General features: G+C 37.4%; 1 protein-coding gene across 1 annotated transcript; it reads right to left on the bottom strand.

The window, feature by feature from the left end:
• Nucleotides 1-2,007: 2,007 nt before the first annotated feature.
• Nucleotides 2,008-18,947, bottom strand: LOC127635443 (PAX3- and PAX7-binding protein 1-like). Its single transcript, XM_052115501.1, is given in 19 exon segments — nucleotides 2,008-2,860; nucleotides 4,408-4,562; nucleotides 4,692-4,838; nucleotides 5,442-5,508; nucleotides 5,696-5,772; nucleotides 6,067-6,188; nucleotides 6,316-6,466; nucleotides 6,576-6,775; nucleotides 7,315-7,430; nucleotides 7,770-7,872; nucleotides 9,267-9,390; nucleotides 11,440-11,455; nucleotides 11,457-11,621; nucleotides 12,619-12,836; nucleotides 13,552-13,652; nucleotides 14,009-14,230; nucleotides 14,494-14,676; nucleotides 14,995-15,126; nucleotides 18,477-18,947. Coding segments are annotated over 19 exon segments (2,682 nt in total). The 5' UTR covers nucleotides 18,742-18,947; the 3' UTR covers nucleotides 2,008-2,742.
• Between the last annotated feature and the right edge of the window lie 975 nt (nucleotides 18,948-19,922).

Below are 19,922 nucleotides of genomic sequence, written 5' to 3'. Positions count from 1 at the left end.
CAACGCCCGACACACACACACAGACAAATAGCCACAACATTAAAACCACCTGCCTAATATTGTGTAAGTCCCATTCGTGCCGACAACACAGCGCCAACCCACATCTCAGAATAGCATTCTGAGAATATATTCTTCTCACCACAGTTGAACAGAGTGGATATCTGAGTTACAGTAGACTTTGTCCGTTTGAATCAGTCTGGCCATTCTCTGTTGACCTCTTTCATCAACAAGGAATGTCCGTCCACATAACTGATGCTCACTGGATGTTTTTGGCACCATTCGGAGTTAATTCTAGAGACTGTTGTGTGTGAAAATCCCAGGTGATCAGCAGAAATACTCAAACCAGCCCATCAGGCACCAACATCAATGCGATTATATAATCAGCCAATCGTGTGGCTGCAGTGCAGTGCATAAAATCAGGCAGATACAGGTCAGGAGCTTCAGTTGATGTTCACATCAACCATCAGAATGGGGGAAACATGTGATCTCAGTGATTTGGACCATGGCAAGATTGTTGGTGCCAGACGGGCTGGTTTGAGTATTTCTGTAACTGTTGATTATAGTTGTAATCTGATGGCAAATTAGATGGTGTAATCCAAATTATTTTTCAGTCAAAAAGCAATGTAACACATTACATTTTAGTGTAACCAGATTGCTGTTACTGGCTTTCAATTAAATAATTACTTGAACAACAAAGAAATATAGATCTTATCTTGAATTAATGATTCCTGTATCATATTTCAAAGAGAAGTATTTCGTAATCTGCAGCAAATTACTTTTAAGTAACTTGCCCAACACTGATCAAGATAGATCTTACACCGATAATAATGGAAACAAATGCAAGACAATTACAAACAAAGACAAAGCATTCCACTTCAAAAAAACAATAATACTTAAAGGGTTAGTTCACCCCAAAATGAAAATTCTCTCATGATTTACTCACCCTCCTGGCATCCCAGATGTGTATTACTTTGTTTATTCTGCAGAACATATATTAAGATTTTTTAAAGAATATTTCAGCTCTGTATGTCCATTCAATTGAATTTACAAAATATTGAACCTCCAAAATCCACATAAAGGGAACATAAAAGTAATCCATATGACTCCAGTGGTTAAATCCATGTGCTCAGGAATACGATATGAAAGGTGTGGATGAGAAATGGATCAATATTTAAGTAATTTTGATCATAAATTCTCCTGTCTGCCCAGTAAGGTTCAGTATGCATTAAGACAATGAATCACCAAAAACGAAGTGGAAGTGGAGATTGACTGAGAAGGGAGTACAAAAAAAGGACTTAAATATGGATCTGTTTATCACCCACACCTGTCATATCACTGCAGAAGTCATTAAGTTAACCACTAGAGTCGTTTGGAGTACTTTCATGTTGTTCTTGTTTAGATTTTGGAGCTTCAAAAATGTTGGCACACATTCACTTGCATTGTATGGACCTACAGAGCTGTGATATAAAAATTTTCACTTGTGTTCAGCAGATGAAAAAGTCACACCTGGGATGGCATGGGGGTGTGGTCATTTTCATTTTTGGGTGAATATTCCTTTAAGGTACTATTTGGGGTTTTTGCCACACTGGCAGAACCCTCTAGAGAACCGCCAAGCATCCTTTAAAGGAGCCTTGAATATCTTATGTACTCAAGGAACTTATTTCAAGAGCAAAGCTTTTTTGCCCCTTTTGATGGGGCTACTGAAAGAAATGTTGACAGTCCTTAAGAGTTCTTGCAGGAAGTAGGGGTATCTCAGAAATTAAAGGGTGCATTTGGAACCCAAATGGTGCCAAGTATCTGTTCATTTTTATAGTGTGGATTCATAAAATAATAACATCCATTTTGCTTACTGCATTAGTGACAATTTTAAAGTTTAAACAAATGCAAACCTCTACACAATCAAATAACTTAAGACTTTGTATTCTGCCTCAAGCCAAACCACTGCTAGATATACACCAGACGAAATTGTTGGCAACACTTAAGTGTTTTATATGCAAACTCATAACTGCATGTAAAAAAGGAACAAATCATTACATCTATATGCATCCACATTTTCTATGTGGTCTCAAACATTCCAACCCTAAAGTATACATAAAAGAAGGAATTTTTCATGGATGTCCATTAACTTTTTATTTATGCAAATAAAACACATTTCAGGGTCCAGGGAAGAAAGATGCATTTTTGTTTTTTCAGCACAGGGTTTTGCTTGCCATTAAGTCAATGTTAAAAGCTGTCAAATGCTGGATCATTCAGCCTGAAGGCTGAAAGTAAATATTTCTTCACCACTGTTTAAAATCTGCTTTAAGTAATCTGCTCATGCACTCTTTTGGGGGAGAAATCAAAACAAAACAAATAGTTATGTTGTCTTTTGAAGCAATCATGCAGGTAAAGATGTTGCAATGTGATGGGCTCAAAAGTAGGTAAAAAGTAGATATGTCTCCACAGACAAAATAATTTATAACACAGGAGTGCACTTCAAACCCAGGACCAACACACATGCTGGCAAATCAGCAAAGGCCATGAGAGGCCGTGTCACGCGATTTCAACTCTAAAGTCCCAGATCATCTTTATGCCTAATCTGTTTCCATCCTTGATGGAGAAACGTCGATAGATTCTGCCGAATATCCCATCAGCTCCAGAAAAAAAAGCTTAAGCCTCACAAAAAATTTACACTATTCACAATATTTACAGCTTAAGGTTCGTCAGAAAAATTATCAGTGGTCAGGGTGTATGTCTTGTCGTTCATTTGTTCTCGAGTAAAGTCTTTATATCTTTAATGCCATGTTCTGATGCGACAGTTATCACATGGTCTAAAGAGTTGAGCCGACCAAGAAGCCTAACCACCTCCTTTATATGTTCTCTGTGGAGAGAGACAGAATTATATGAATTTCATAAATGTTGTGTATATACAGTTGAAGTCAGAAGTTTACATACACCTTAGCCAAATTTAAACTCAGTGTTTCACAATTCCTGACATTTATTCGTAGAAAACATTCACTGTTTTAGGTCAGTTAGGATCACTACTTTATTTTTTAGAATGTGAAATGTCAGAATAATAGTAGAGAGAATTATTTATTTCAGCTTTAATTTCTTTCATCACATTCCCAATGGGTCAGAAGTTTACATACAATCTGTTAGTATTGCCTTTCAATTGTTCAACTTTGATCAAACATTTTGGTAGCCTTCTACAAGCTTTTCTCAATAAGTTGCTTGGATTTTGTCCCATTCCTCCAGACAGAATTGGAAGAACCGAATCAGGTTTGTAGGCCTCCTTGCTCGTACACCCTTTTTCAGTTCTGCCCACAAATTTTCTTTTGAATTGAGGTCAGGGATTTGATGGCCTCTCCAATACCTTGACTTTGTTGTCCTTAAGCCATTTTGCCACAACTTTGGAGGTATGCTTGTGGTCATTGTCCATTTGGAAGACCCATTTGTGACCGAGCTTTAACTTTGTGGCTAATGTCTTGAGATGTTGCTTTAATATATCTGTATAATTTTCCTTCCTCATGATGCCATCTATTTTGTGAAGTGCACCAGTTCCTCCTGCAGCAAAGCACCCCCACAACATGATGCTGCCACCCCCATGCTTCATGGTTGGGATGGTGTTCTTCGGCTTGCAAGTTTCAACCTTTGTCCTCCAAAAATAACAATGGTCATTATGGCCAAAAAGTTCAATTTTTGTTTCATCAGACATGTTCCCATGTGCACTTACAAACTGTAGTCTGGCTTTTTTTTGGTGGTTTTGGAGCAGTGGCATCTTCCTTGCTGAGCAGCCTTTCAGGTTATGCTGATATATGACACGTTTTACTGTGGATATAGATACTTGTCTACCTATTTCCTCCAGCATCTTCACAAAGTCCTTTGCTCTTGTTCTGGGATTGATTTGCACTTTTTGCACTAAACTACAACCATCTTTAGGAGACAGAATCCATCTCCTTCCTGAGCAGTGTAATGGCTGCGTAGTCCCATGGTGTTTATACTTGCGTAATATTGTTTGTACAGATGAACGTGGTACCTTCAGGCATTTGGAAATTACTCCCAAGGATGAACCAGACTTGTGGAGGTCTTGGCTGATTTCTTTAGATTTTCCCATGATGTCAAGCAAAGAGGAACTGAGTTTGAAGGTAGGACTTAAATACATCCACAGGTACACTTCCAATTGACGGCAATTATCCTATCAGAAGCTAATTTGCTAACTACCAGAATTTCCCAAGCTGCTTAAAGGCACAGTTAACTTGGTGAATGTAAACTTCTGACCCACTGAAATTGTAATATAAAATATACATTTGTATGCTGTATATCTAAACATGTAATAAGCAAAAGTAGCAACAAAGTTGTGTGCCATATACATAGGTGCTAAGATGTGATTTATTTTTCTTCTCAAAGACACTGAAACACTTGATTTACCTAGCGTTCCTCTTCTCTACATCTGATCCTGCCACACAGCTGCGGTAAACACTTCTGGCAATGTGTTTCATATATCTGCAGAAGTTCTCCAACTGAGGAAGGGTCTGCTGTCCTTTCAGACTGCTGAACCACTGGACAGGAAAACACTCCACCACCTGAGGGCAGCAGTGCAAATGGGCAGTTAAGCGCTTTGAACTAATGAACTCTTCACATTTATAATTTTGATAAAATCAAACTCTTATTATTATTGGATTGAGATAAAAAGTCAGAGGTTTTAGTCATACCCTGCGACATTTCTCCACACTCTCTTCACTGACATCTACAGACTGCATGGCTGAAAGTATGTAGCGGTTTAGTGTGCTGTCAATGGCCAATTCCTTCAACACGGACTGAGACAGTATTCCATCCCACTTTAAAATATTCCCTAGAAACTGAAAACAAGAAAAAGGGAGAGAGACACAGTTACCATGCATATCTTTACAAAGTGATTATTATTAATGGGAATATGCAGGATCTACAGTGGAAATTGAATAAACTGGACATATGAATGCAAGAGTATTTAAATATTTTAAAGGAATAGTTCACCCAAAAATTTAAATTTTCCCATCATTTACTCACCCTCATGCCATACCAGATGTGTATGACAATAAAAAAAAGATTTTTAGAATTATATTTTAGCTCTGTTTGTCCATACAATGCAAGTAAATTTTGGCCAGATCTTTGAAGCTCAGAAAACTCCAAATGACTCCAGTGGATAAATCAATGTCTTCAGAAGCGATATGATAGATGTGGTTAAAGAAAAAAACAGACCACTGGAGTCTTTTATGCTGCCTTTGTGCTTTTTTTGAGCTTCAAAGTTTTGTTCACCAATCACTTGAATTGTATGGACCTACAGAGCCAAGATATTCTTCTAAATATCTGTTTGTGTTCAGCAGAAGAAAGTCACACACATCTGGGATGACATGAGGGTGAGTAAATTATGAGATCATTTGAATTTTTGGGTGAACTACTCCAGTAAGTTTTATTAGCCTTACCTTCACACAAGACCAAAACTGCCTTTGGGAAAAGAGGTAAGGACCAGAGTTCTTATTTTCCATAACACTGATGGAGAAGATACCATAAAAAATAAAAATAAGAATTTAACAGTCATTGTCACATAATCGGAACCAAGAGGAAAAACATTGTCATAATCGGAACCAAGAGGAGGTATAAATCAATAAATATTCTGCATGTACACAATGTGCTTTACAAGAAAATACAGCAGACCATTTTAGCATTTCACACTCACTTTTTTGGAAACAATGGAAGGAAAATGTCATCATCAAGAGTCCGTCGTATTCGCATTACTATAGTCTTCAGAAGCTCCTAAAACAGACAGAAAGTTTCAACTTCATTCCTACATAAAAATGCACTCAATAGTTTTGGAATACTTGAATGGAATATTCATCTTATATGAGTTCACATGATTTTAAACATATAATTTAAATATGAGAACAAATCACTAAATGAACCTTTAAAACAAAACGGGCAGAAATTCAAAAAACAACATACACAAATTACAGATAAAATTATAGAAATGTATCCAACTCTTTTAAACTCTTTTCATCTGTGCATGTAAAAATAACATGCAAAAAAGGCTTTTGACATCTGTTCACTGACTTGTGTGTTGCGGTTTTCACCGTGTAGCACAGTGGGGTAGTCTTTGATCAGCCTCTGCATGTAAGTCACCAGTCTGGATGTCTGACTGTTGGACAGAGGATCCCATACCTGATCCGTCAGTACTGAGGCGGCAACAGAAAAAGGAAATCACGTTTTGAAAGGTGTGATTTGGGTTTGAGGTGCTTTTAGATCATTTTAGAAGACTGAATGAATGTGTCCATGAGAATGATGGAAACTTGTCTGACTGACCTGCCAGTTTGAGAAGAATGACTCTTTCTACAATGGCAGGCAGAAGGCTATTGTCTATGTCCTCTTCTTTCTTCAGGGTGCTCTGATCCTCACAGCCGAAGAACAGCAAAGACTCAAACCACAGCATGTACTCAAAGTTTGGACACTCAACCTGCATAGATGAATACCAATAGTGAATATAGTCAATTAAAGAACAACATTACAGTCAAAGCAGATGATTATAAATGAATCTGGAACTGCATAGAATGTCTTCTCTGTACCTCCAGTGGAGACCATGTAATGAGCTGCAGTCGAATAAGAGGGTTGAAGAGTTTGGGCAGACAAAGGTTGATGTAAGCGTCTCTGTAGCATGTCAAATACAACTTCCTCCAAGTCTCAAAGTGAGACTTTATGTTGTCCAGAGAGTGGAAATCCTCCACCACATCCTCAAACACCTTCTTCAATTCTTTTAAAATGCGATCTGAAAGTGTATTAAAAAACACAATATTAAATGAGTATGGAAGTGTTTTAATGACAAATGTCTTTGAAACAAAAAAGCACATTGAATTTCACTACTTGAAAAAGAATCATTGCATTAACAGTTCTTGCATTCTTTGGGACATAAGGTTCTATATTTAAACTGTCAATATTTCGGGGGCCTGGTAGCTCAGCAAGTGATGTCGCTGACTACCACACCTGGAGTCGTGAGTTCGAATACAGGGCGTGCTGAGTGACTCCAGCCAGATCTCCTAAGCAACCAAATTTGTCCGGTTGCTAGGTAGGGTAGTGTCACAAGGGGTAACCTCCATGTGGTCGCAATAATGTGTGCTTCTCTCTCTCGGTGGGGCACATGGGGAGTTGTGCGTGGATGCGGGCAACTGAGATTCATCCACCGCTACCCAGAATGAGGCGAGTAACTATGTCACCATGAGGATTTAGCACGCATTGGGAATTGGACATTCCAAATTGGGGGAGAAAATAAAATAAAAGGTATGATTATTTCAAATGAAAACATGTCACCTCTCTCTAGGTTGTAGCTGGTTAGGTCAGTGGATGTCTCCTCGTCATCACTGGAAAGCCCCTCCTTATGCTCGGCTCTCTTCCCATTCTGTTCTCGAGCTTGTCTGCGTCGAGTTCTGTTGGGGGGAAAAAAAATGTACAATGTAAAAACACAGACTTATTAAACATACATATTACAACTGCAAAATATCTGTGAAATTCAGGAGCTTTCTTTGATTTGGTGACTGACTAGATATGTCGGCCAATATTTGTCCATTTTGAGTTTATTGGACAATAACATGCACATATGTTTTTTTCCAAAGTCTACCTTATGAATAAGTAAATAAAAAGTTTCAAATAAATTCATTTATGCCATTGACAACTTACACCGGTCAATCACAAGTTATTGTATAACTGTGTCCACACAGTTATGCAAATTCAAACATGCATACATTAAGAAAATTTAGGAAGTGTACCGTCTGGCTTCTCTTTCAGCTATTCTCCTCTGCTTAGAGAGCTCCTGATAGGCTGTGCGATCTCGACCGAATGGGTCCAGGTTAGGAGCCATAACAGCCTTACCTGAAATGGAAAGGACTAATATTAACCCTCAGTAAAACTGAACTCACCAGTCCTGATTAAACCTGCATCAGTATGTTTACATGCACTTTAAAAGATTGATTTCAGTCGGACTAAATCAATAATTTGACTTTAGTCCGACTGAAATTGTGCCAGTGTGATTTTTGCGAAGTCATACTAACGGCTTTAGATAATGCAACTGTACAGCATGTATAGTACTGTGCAAAAGTTTTATACACTTGTGAAAAATGTTGCAAAGTGAGGATTTCTTCAAAAAATAATGCCATACACAATTTACATTTATCAATTAAATTTATATAAAAACCAGTAAACATAAAAAAGCTAAATCAATATTTGGTGTGACCAACTTTGCCTTTAAAACTGCCCCTAGGTACACCTGGACACAGTGTTTCTTGGTTGTTGGCAGATATGATGTTCGAAGCTTCTTGAAGGATTTGCACAGTTCTTCTATTTACACTGTCTCAATTGCTTGTCTCCATGTAATCCCACACTGATTCGATGTTCATTGGGGGTCAAGCCATCTGTTGCAGGGCTCCCTGTTCTTCTATTCTATTGGCAAAAGGATTGTTTGGGAGTCTAAAAATTATATTTCCTTTTGACACTATAGCTGAAGATGAAAATAACCATCCAGATGGTGTTTGTGAATCAAATGTTTTTTGTGAAACATCTTATATGCCTAAGACTTTTGCACAGTACTGTATACAGTTTTATCAAACCGCAACTGGCCTCTGCATTGTGCTCATGCTTTGAAACACACAGCTGATGTATTTAACAGATTTTCAATTTATGTCCTCCCTTCAAATATTCGATCACGCATTGTGTCATGTGCACTTGCACAGACAGATGAAGACTGTAGCTTGACTATGCAAAAATCCCCTGTAGCTTGATTATAACGGTGCATGTATACGTACTGACTGATACATCTGTACCAATTATAAACTGCACACTAACATACAGGTGTACACACTAAAAAATTATAATAATAATTATAATAATATTAAAAACACATTATCTAGGAATTTCAGTTTAGGAAACTTTCTTTGAGAAAAACAAAAGTAAACAATATTTCTTCTCCAAACCTACTTACCTGCTCAGTATCTTTGCAATGTTTTATTGTGAACACTGATCATTCAACAAGAAGTCTGTCAGCTTTCACCATTTGAAACCACATACATTTTCATTTGTCTAACTCATATGTAAACAACATTCACAGACAGGACAAATTCATGGGCCGTGCCTATTATTCAGAGGTGTACTTAAACATAAATCGTCACTGTAAATGCAACAGTCACTGTAACTAAACATTATAAAAATTGGAAGAATAAAAAAAATGAGGCCATTCAAATGAAAAATAAAAACCTTCAAGATGGACTGACTTGAAAGGCTGGAAAATTCCGATGATTCATCTTTAATATCATCCTGTCTTCTCTGGACGAGACGGTATGCCCGTTGCCGTAGTAACTGGTGCATGGTGCCCTCTAGCTCCAGAATAACAGGCACCTGAAAGATATGATGTTGTTGTGACATCTGAACCAAAACCAGGCAGCCGTAGGCCGAGACGGGGTCAAGGCTAAGTGTGAGCCCTGCTGTGGCACGGGAGAAAAAGCAGCCAAACTAGACCAAATTCAGCTCTGATTGAACAATTCTATCCAACTTATCAAGGTAAGAACAGTTCAGTTTGCAAAGACACAGTGTCAAAATTAAGTCATGACTGAAACCGGGTCTCTTTGACTATGATCTGTCCTGTGTCAGACAGGTTTGTCTCAACTATGCTAAGAAAACAGCATGATACTATTAAATGAAATAATAAAATAGCATAATTAAATCATATATATACACATATAATGAATAACACTGTATAACAATACAAATAATATAATAAGGCTGGACATATTCAAAAAGTGTTTCAGTGCTGGTGCAGTTACTGCATTTTGGATTTGCAGGGCAGAGTAGCTAGCTACCATTAGCTAAATGAAGCTGTATCTGAATGATCATGTTAGCTAACTGTTAGCAATGTTGGCCAAGTTGTTTTAGTTCATATCGAAAGTCCCTAAATGTCAGCTTATTATTAATACTTCAGATGGTTTTCGTGTTCTCAGATACAACCGTTAATCTGGCTAAGTGTCCAGGCAGCCAACTTGCCAGGGCAAGTTAACATCAGGCAAACATTAAGCTAATGTTAGTACAAATTTTTCAACAACTATCAACGGATGTGGTAAATATTTACAATTTTGGTCTTTTACTGTGTGTTGAAGGTGCTCTCACAACATGGCTAACAAGCAAACTTGCTAATTTAGCTTCCTAGTGGCTATTAATATGGAAGCTTCACAAAAAGAACAACCTAATGTGCTTTTCAGATGGAATGCGTTCTTGCGTTAAAAAAAGGTTGATGCAGCATAACAAATGGAACAGAACTCGGTCATCTCAAGCCATGTTTTTATTTTCTTTTAACTTGACATGGCATCTTTAACGCAACATTGAAAAACAGCAAGATGTGGGCGCAAAAAGACGCTCCGTGTAAATGGACCTTAACACTTCCAGTTTAAAATATTGTGAAGAGCTCTTGATATAGCTAATAAATTAAAGGGATAGTTCACCCAAAATGAAAATTGTCTCATAATTTACTCACCCTCATGCCATCCCGTTTTCTGAACACAAACAAAGATTTTAAGGAGAAAACTGAAGATATGGATTTAAACACTGGAGTCGTATGGATGTTTCTTTGATGTGATTTTTCGAAATTTAAAGTTCCTGTTACCATTCACTTACATTGTGCGGACCTACTGAGCTAAAATATTCTCCTTAAAATCTTTGTTTGAAGACAAGACCAGGCTTCTGAAAACAAGGATTTAAACACTGGAGTCATATGGATTACTTTTTTGTTTCCTTAATATGATATTTGGAGCCAAAAGTTCTGATCACATTTCACTTGCATTGTATGGAGCTACAGACCTGAGATATATTTCTAAAATCTCTTCATTTTTGTTCTGCATAAGAAAGAATGTCATCCACATCTGGGTTGGCATGAGTGTGTGTAAATGATAAGATAATTTATTCCAATTAATAAGGCTAAATGTTGGCGATCTGCAAGTTCTCCATGCCCCATATCAAAGATACTATAATTTGTGAATATAGCACCTCTTTTTTTCTGAAATTAAGCCATTAAGAGCAAAACGAAAGAATAACATGCCACCACTGGGCATAAAGACGACCCATATTTTGCTGCTTAAGTTGCCATCTGTTGTGGGGAAAAAGGATGTAATGTTATACTATATGCCAGGTTTAATATAGAAATGTATATCATGAATGAGTTTATATACTGTAAGGTAACTGCTATCATTTACACTTTCAATGAAATTGTAAATGAATTTTATTCAAGGCCAATACATTTCAGCAATTCTGATTAACACTACAATTCGAACACAGGCAAAGTCAAATTAACTTACAAGTCTAACACCAATCACAATGCAGAAACATAGTCAAACAAAAAAGTCAACAATAAAAAACATAAATCATAAGCATAAGCATAAATCATAAGCTCATTCTTACCTTTTCACTCAAACAAGTCTCCAACATACCCTCGCATTTCTTGCAAGAATCTATATTTGTCTTCAGCCTCCTGCGAGGAGCCTTCAAGGAGCTGGATGGTCTTATTGGAGGCCACCAGCTCCTCCTTGATCTGCTCATAGCGCCGGGTGTTGGAAGTGTGCCCCTGGCGCATGAAGCTTAGCCTGGCACACAGAAGAATCAAAGAGAGATTTATTATTATTATTATTATTATTAGTGAATTAGGTGGGGATGTCACTATGGGTGACACATGTCCTGATGGTTAAATGTAACAGCAGGCGTTGGTTTTGTTAAAACCCCCATGAAATACTAATTTTGAGTTTTGTGCCTTTTAGTCCAAGTCCTTTTGCTTTGAAGCCATTTACATGGCAGTGTACTCCGTAAATGTTGACAAAAACTAAATATGCTAAAATTGAATTTTCTCATCCAGGAAAACAGACCAAAATACTGCTGACTCATATTGCTTGTCACAGATGTTGGTCAATCAAATGCTCTCTGGAATAAGAATGTCCACTCCCACTCCCATCAGCAACAGACTAGCAAGTAGCAAATCATAGTTCATGGTTGTGATGTAAATGTAGCCAATTTGCCATTTTTAAAAAATGGGATGTGCGGTCTTCAATATGTCCAGCCCAAACTTCAGGTTTCAATTGCAAATAAATCAACTCAAGACAGAAAACTGCTTTTGTCAAGTGATTTCATGGGGTCTTTTAAGTAATAAGTGATTCTATTGAGTCGCAAACAAAAAACTGTTGCAGAGTTTATGGAGCAAATCACTCTAACTGAAGGGTGAAATATTACATTGCAGCTATACATGGCCGTCTTGGCTGAATCTTGGACACAAATCAAAATCTCCAGCATTAACAAGGATCAGTGGGTGGGGATATTCGAAGGCGCCTCAGCTGTGAGCCCCTGTGATTGGTGCATCCTCGCATGACACTATTCTGGTAGTCCAAAGTGCAATTCATCCTCAGTATATGTGAATAGTGAAGATTTACATGTTGCGCATCAGAAATAGCAGGCATTCCAAATCAGTCAAAATGATAAAGCTTCGGTATATTTAGAAAAATATCCAAGGATATACCGATAAACTGGACAGATCTGAACTGGGAATTTGAGGGGTTACAGTAACCGCCGATGAGAAGGCAGTTCAGACCGTACCTGTCTTTGAGACGTTTCTTTACCAAATCTGTGGTTATAGGGGGCAGATCGCTAGAGAGAATGGGATAGGGGACTGAAGTCTCTGTTTTCAAAGGCTTGATGTTGTCTCCTCCAACAGTGGGGTAGGTAAACTGCATGGCGTAGGAAGCTCCATAGGGCTGTGCATCATAACTGCCTTGGTAATACATTGCTGTTTCCTCCGATTGGGTGGTTTGGACCTGAAATAGCAACACGGGACAAAACATTAAATGTCTGAACATCTAAATGTGCCAAGTAGTCTAGAAGCATTTAAAGGGAGTTCACACATTTTTTTTTAATTCTCTCATAATTTACACAGTCATGCATCCCAGATGTGTATGACTGTCTTTCTTCTGCAGGACACAAACAAAGATTTTTTGAATTTCATGGTGGCAAGAAATTTGTAGCTCCTCAAAGCAGATAAATGAAGCATAAGTGTAATCGATAAGACTCCATTGGTTTAATCCATGTCTTCAAAAGCAATATAAGAGGTGTGGGTGAGAAACACATCAACATATATTGAAATCCTTTTTTACTATAAATCTCTACCTTTGACCTGCCCCAATCAGTAGGTGGATTTAAATATTGATATGTTTTTTTTTACCCACACCTATCATAATGCTTCTAAAGATTAAACCACTGGAGTCATATGGATTAATTTTACACTGCCTTTGAGTTTTTTGGAGCTTCAAATTTCTGGCCACAATTCAGTTGCATTGTATGGACCTACAGAGCTGAAATATTCTTCTAAAAATCTGAATTTGTGTTCTGCAGAAGAAAGTCATACACATCTGGCATGGCATTAGCGTGAGTAAATGATGAGAGAATTTTATTTTTTTAGGTGAACTATCCCTTTAAGTTTGAGATGCATACTGCAGCCAAGAAGAGCACTAGAGGGAGAACATTGTGATCCACCTGAGGAATGCTGATACCCTTCCTGATCTGCTCCTGTTCCCAGCGGCTCACTTCTTCATCCTGTCCATTATCCAGAGCTTCATCATCACTGCCCTCAATGCCTGAACCACAGCATACACACACAGAGATATAAACACTTAAAACAAACACTACGATCAGACCTTAGTACAAGTAACATATTTTCCTCAGCCATTCAGCCAATACTTTTCTATTTAAGGGACTTATTTGCTTTAAAATTACATCAGTTTTATTACAAGGATAGCCCCTTTTTGAACAACTCAAAATTCATCATGACTTTTGGGTGAACTATCCCTATAAAAGCTTTGCTCAAGGGCATATAGATGATAGGGGGTTCATATGAATAGCCCCTTTTGGGGTTCGAACCAGCAAGTTTCAGAAAACTAGCTCAGATCTTAACCACTATGCCATCATGACAGCAAACGTATCACACACTGACCAATCTCTTCAGCTATTTTCTGCCTTTGACTCTTCATCTTGACACCACTGAAGACAATTCTCTTCTCATCTTCGTCGTCGTCACTGCCGCCTTGCTCATCCTCATGTACAAGGCGCTTGTTTGTCACCTCGTTCTCCACTAAGGTGCCTTCACCCCCGAGCTCTCGAGCCATCTGCCTACGTTTACGAGCGGCGTGGATGAAAGCCGCATCTGGGATCTCGCCTTTAAGAACATATGAGAGTTATTGTTGGTGTAAACAGACTGACTAATTAGATTCATGTGAATCAGATTACCCAGGGCCTACACAGACCAAATCCATTTTAGTTTTAGTTTAAATTGCACATTTGTGGTCACATGGAATGTTTGACAACAATGAATGTTTAAACACAACACCCCTTAGTAGGAGTTCTGGTCTTGAATGTTTTAAAACCAAAACAGAAATGTTTTGCAGGTCTGGTCTGGAGATGGTGAGGGGGGGTGTTTACCTGGCCTTAGAGAGCTGAGGGCAGACATAGGCTGGCTAAATGCTGCACCCCCAGATCTTTGCTCACTCTCCTCATCCTGTTCCTCATTGCTGTCCACCTCCATTTCTTCTTCTCCCTGCTCACTGTTGGCTCTGCTGCCCTCTAAGGGCTCTTCTTTAATTACCAGCTTTTGACCAGGTCCACCTGGAATAAACAATTCAATGAGCAATACTCAGATGGTTTATGAGTATAAGATTATTGGGGGCTTGCCAGGGATCTGAATTTAGGACCTCACATATTGCTAAACCAAATAGGATCATTACATTATCTAGTTATTATTCAAAAACTTGTTTCTGATGACACATCTAACCTTAAAGATAATAAACTGATAAAGAAATTGGCTTTACTACATATATTCAATTTGTTGTATTAAATTATGAAGCAGTCCCATCTGGACTCTTTGCTCCTGATCTAATCGAAATTCTATTCCAAAACAATGGAGAAAAAAATATGTATTGGTACCATCAAAGCGTGTGCTTTGTCCCTGTATGGTATCGCTGCTTTTTTCCAAATCCTCCATGTATTCTTTCTTCAACTGCTTGACGATCTTCTTGCTGTAGTTGGATTTCTTCACGCGGAACACTTCAGTGTCATCTATTGGTTGGTATGAGAAACAAAACACAATTGACCATTTCCATATACTTGAACTGACATGATGAATCTGTGCTTATTACTATTAGGCATTAATTCAAATAGCTAGAATTTCTTAACACAAAACAATCATACTAAGTGTAATGTTCACATATATTGGTTCATTGTTAGTTCATAGTGCATTACCTAATATTAACATATACAACTTCTGATTTTTAAAAATCTATTAGTATGTTGAAATTAACATTAAGATGAATAAATGCTGGAAAATTATTGTTCATTGTTAATTCATGCTACTTAATGTTAACTAATAACCTTACTGTAAAGTGTTACAAATTGTGTTATTTTTCTACTTTTACTTTTGAATAGTGTGCAGTGATATTACAGATGATATAAGTAGTGCACTGATTACAGGGACAATCCCCCCGGAGCAACCTGGAGTTAAGTGGCTTGCTCAAGGACACAATGGTGGTGGCTGTGGTGATCGAACCAGCAACCTTCTGATTACCAGTTATGTGCTTTAGCCCACTATGCCACCACCACTCACGATGACAAAATGCAGTAATTGTTTTTATTCTGCCAAAATTTCTCTTATTCACGCACATTTCTGAATTTATTGACCTTGGAGAACTCAGCATTGCTGATTGGTTAAACATAATCGTGGGTGTGCTTTGGATATGACATTTAATTTTTTTCAATTGCACCTGCAAGCTGAGGAGTTGTTTCCTAGGTTACAGTCATTAAAATGGAAAACTTTACAGCCCATCTCTTAAAGACTGTGAAGGAGTATACTTTTATATATTTAAGTATAGTATAATATAAATACTGGCTTAGTTTCCTAGGGTGTTTTATGGTGCTTTTTAGGAGTTCGGCTTCTTCCACAGTATGAATCCGGCTTAAAGGGGTCATGACATGAGAAACCAAATTTGCCTTGATCTTTTGGTATATAAGAGGTCTTTGTATCATTAAAACGTCCTGCAAGTTTAATATTTTAAGACGTCCTCCCCATTCTAAACGAATCATTTATTTAATCAAGCTCAAAATACAGCTCGTTCTGGATTCATGGTTAGAAGTGACGTGTCGGTTAGAAGTGACGTAACAGCGTTTGCATATGACCGCCTCCAGCACAAGATAACTACGCTTTAAGCGCAAGACAGCTACGCTCATTTCGTATCGCCGTGCGCCTCACAAGTGTTCAGTCGATGGACAGCGAGCTCTGACAGAGACTACTTGTGCACAGGAAAATTACGATGCCACACAGATGTGCTGTTCCTGGCTGTGGTCAAACAAAACCTCTGAATAAGCTGCTGAAAGATCCAGGCGTCAGGGAAAAATGGATGCAGTTTATTTTTTGCGGACGTTCCAGTCACGGCAGTGTTAACTTAAGCGTTTGTTCTGTACATTTTAAGGATGACTTTTTGAGAACAAATCTCAATATGATGCTTTCTTTGCCAGGAAACTGTTGCTCAAAGATAAGTCCGTGCCGACTATTCTGGGAACAACGACGGCGCAAACTGTAAGTAGGCCTAATCTATTTTAAACTTTAAACTACTTTTTAAAGCGCAATTTCATTCATTATGAATAATCACAGTGTTTTTACTTAGTTTACTTTCATATTGTTCTGGCTGGGAGCGTCAATAATTGATACATAGGCACTGGCGTTAGCCAATCATAACAGTGGGCGTTAACACTGAAGTCTTAAATGGAAAACGCCCCCAAAACAGACTGTTTGAATCAGAGGATGAGAAACAGGATGGGAAAAGGTCATAAATCACTAGATTTTAAAAGTTTTTCTTAAAAAAAAATATATTAATACTATAATTGCACCTAAGGGAACATAATAATACAATAAAAAAAACCATGTCATGACCCCTTTAAGTGTGCTGGGGCCTTAAGGAGAGATAAGTGCTTAAGAAAACTGTATAGTATTCAAAAAATAATTTTAATCACCTCCCCAAATCCAAACATTCACCGTCTCCAACGACTCCGTCCCCTACCGTCCCATTTGCCATCACGCAAGCATCAGTCAACACAACAGATGGAAAATTGCTAATAGCCTACAGAATAAGAACTAAAGAAAATTCTAAATGTAAAGAAAAATTAAGGCTAATAAAATTCCCTTGTGTTCCCCCCAAAAAATGCTGCCAAATGTGTGTTCTTATTGAATTTGTTTGTATTCTGATTTGCTAATACAGTTAATGCTGCCTAAAGAAAAGAATGTGAACGTGTCTTGCATTACTTTGATTTAATCACTTTTGTCTTTGTTTATTTTATACAAAGATATATATTATTAAACCTGCAGAGTTGTGTTCACAATGCATGATACCCGTGTGGGAATAAAGTGAATTAAAAACTCATAGCTCCTCCCATCCCGTGATGATCGGAGATAATTTGCAGCATTCTCATAATCCCAGTTTCCATCCAATTTTGACACAATTTTTTTTAATCGACAAAGGGAAAATGCATAAAGTTTTTTGGGAAATTTGCCATCTCCTATCCGTTTCCATTCAAATGGCCTTTTAGTTTTATTGGAAAATTATGCGAACATCAAATGGCCTTATATCGATAAAGATTATGTGCATGACGACGTCATGCCTAAAAAAAGAAATCTGCCCTTAAGCCATTTCCATACAAAAATGTGTGTATATCGCTAATTCAACTGCTTTTATGCGCTTTCTGGTCACAATTCAATTGCATTGAATGGCCCAACAGAGCTCAGATATTTAAAAAAAAAAAATCTTAGTTTCTGTTCTGCAGAAGAAATAAGGTAAAATACATCTGGGATGGCATAAGGGCAATGATGAGAGAAACATTACTGCATTGTATAGCAACATCTTTCTACACCAATACATTAAAAAACTGTACTGTACGGTAATGAGAATCATAATTGAAAACAAAGGTAATAGTAAAAGTCAAACATCCAAGTGTGTTAATCATGGAAATAGGAGGGTTAAGTGCTTAGATGTCTTAAAAAAAATTCACAATACAAAAAGGGGTCATGACATGCCTTATATATATATATATATATATATATATATATATATATATATATAGTGAATAACTACAGTTTATATGGTAAACAATCAAGGATATTTTTATCCCTGATGTCATGACAGGTAGGCGACATTTTCTTGACATGTTTCACGAGAATCTGAATCACACTCAATGCTTCCCAGGCAGTGCTTGTGGCAGTAATATTGACATGTGAGTTGCCACAATATAATTAATAAAAGGTTAAAAGATAGCATGTCGGCATCCTGAACAGCACTGCAAAACCACGAATTTCTCAAGAAGTAATTTAACAAAATCTATTTATGTTAGACATGCGTCTCCAATTCCAGATAATCAAGTACCTTCATCATCATGGAAGCTTAACAGACTAGCTTTCGGTTCCTCGCGGTTCTCTTTCTTTGTCTTCTTCTCTTTACTGGATTTGACAGCACAGGGCTGGAATCCGTTCCCAAGATTGTTCAGCATGTTTGCTCCGGTGGTGAGGCCGGTGGTGGTGATCGCCGAGTTTTCGGCACCGGGCCCGTTTGTCTGTTGATCCTCCTTTTTCTCCTCATCGTCAGAGTCATTCCGCCGCCTTAAGTTGCACCTTTTTGCTTTCTTAAACATTGTGATGGAGTCTGCAGCGCATCTACGAGAGTATGTGCAGGCTGATCTGGAGATTTTTGTTGGCCTCCACAAATGACGACAAGTCCACCATTTTGCCTTTGCAGGACGCGTTTTTGTTCGTCTGTCATTTTTTTGGATTTGCTGCGCGGCGACAGTAGAGCGCTGCTGCTCACTAGTGGACAGGTGCGGGCCCGTTTATCCATTTACTGTGTACTAACAGGTCAGGGCAACCCCAGAAATGACTTCCTCCTCCTGTCTTTTTTTTTTTTTTTTTCGTGTAACCTCCATCTTTCATATCATTCTATTCTAGGCCAAATTACAAAGAAAAAAAAAGGTTTACTAAAATTAAACATAATTACTTTTTCATTCTATAAAGTCTACAAATGAATTTCAATCAAACTGAAAATCAAATAAAATGTTATTTAGGTTCATACATTACTTATAGTGAATAGAAGCAAAGATATGCTGTCAACTTAATACAAAGTTAATATGTTCCAGATAATATTGTAATAATTTATTTTGGCTTAGTACAATAACAATACAAACATACAACTATTTAATTTGGCAGAAAAAAAAAAAAACCTTTTTAAACTATAGTTTTCCATACATTAGAATCACAATGCTTGTAATTTTATTTGAAATGTTTAATTATGAGTAAAAAAAATTAAGAAATAAAGGAAATCATTGAAAGATCAAAGAAATGTACAATAACTTTTCGTTTTAACTACTACTAGTGTTTATTTCAAGTGTGGTAGATAATTATAATGCTACATTTCACAAAAACACATTAAGGAAAAAAACATGGAAATAAAAAAGATTTACTCACACACACACACACACACACACACACACACACACACACACACACACACACACACAAAGACACGTGAACTCACACAAACTCTTGTACACACACATACGCAAACACACACCACTGAAAGTATATACACATTTATTTTTTTCCTGTTTTTCCACACTTGTTCAATAATCTGTTCAAATTTGTTAATTTTTAATTTTTCATGCTCATATAAATGCTTTGGCAACACAATGTACAATTTGTCATGCCAATAAAGCTCATTTGAATTTGAGAAAGAGAGATTTTATTTTATATTGTATATTGTTTAGTTTTTATTTTATTTTATTCATTACCTGGCACCTTATTTTAATTCTATCTTTATTGT

Source organism: Xyrauchen texanus, chromosome 43 (assembly GCF_025860055.1).
Source record: "Xyrauchen texanus isolate HMW12.3.18 chromosome 43, RBS_HiC_50CHRs, whole genome shotgun sequence".
NCBI lineage: Eukaryota > Metazoa > Chordata > Actinopteri > Cypriniformes > Catostomidae > Xyrauchen > Xyrauchen texanus.
Note: the sequence above shows the minus strand (reverse complement) of the source record. Positions and strands in the feature narration are given on the sequence as shown.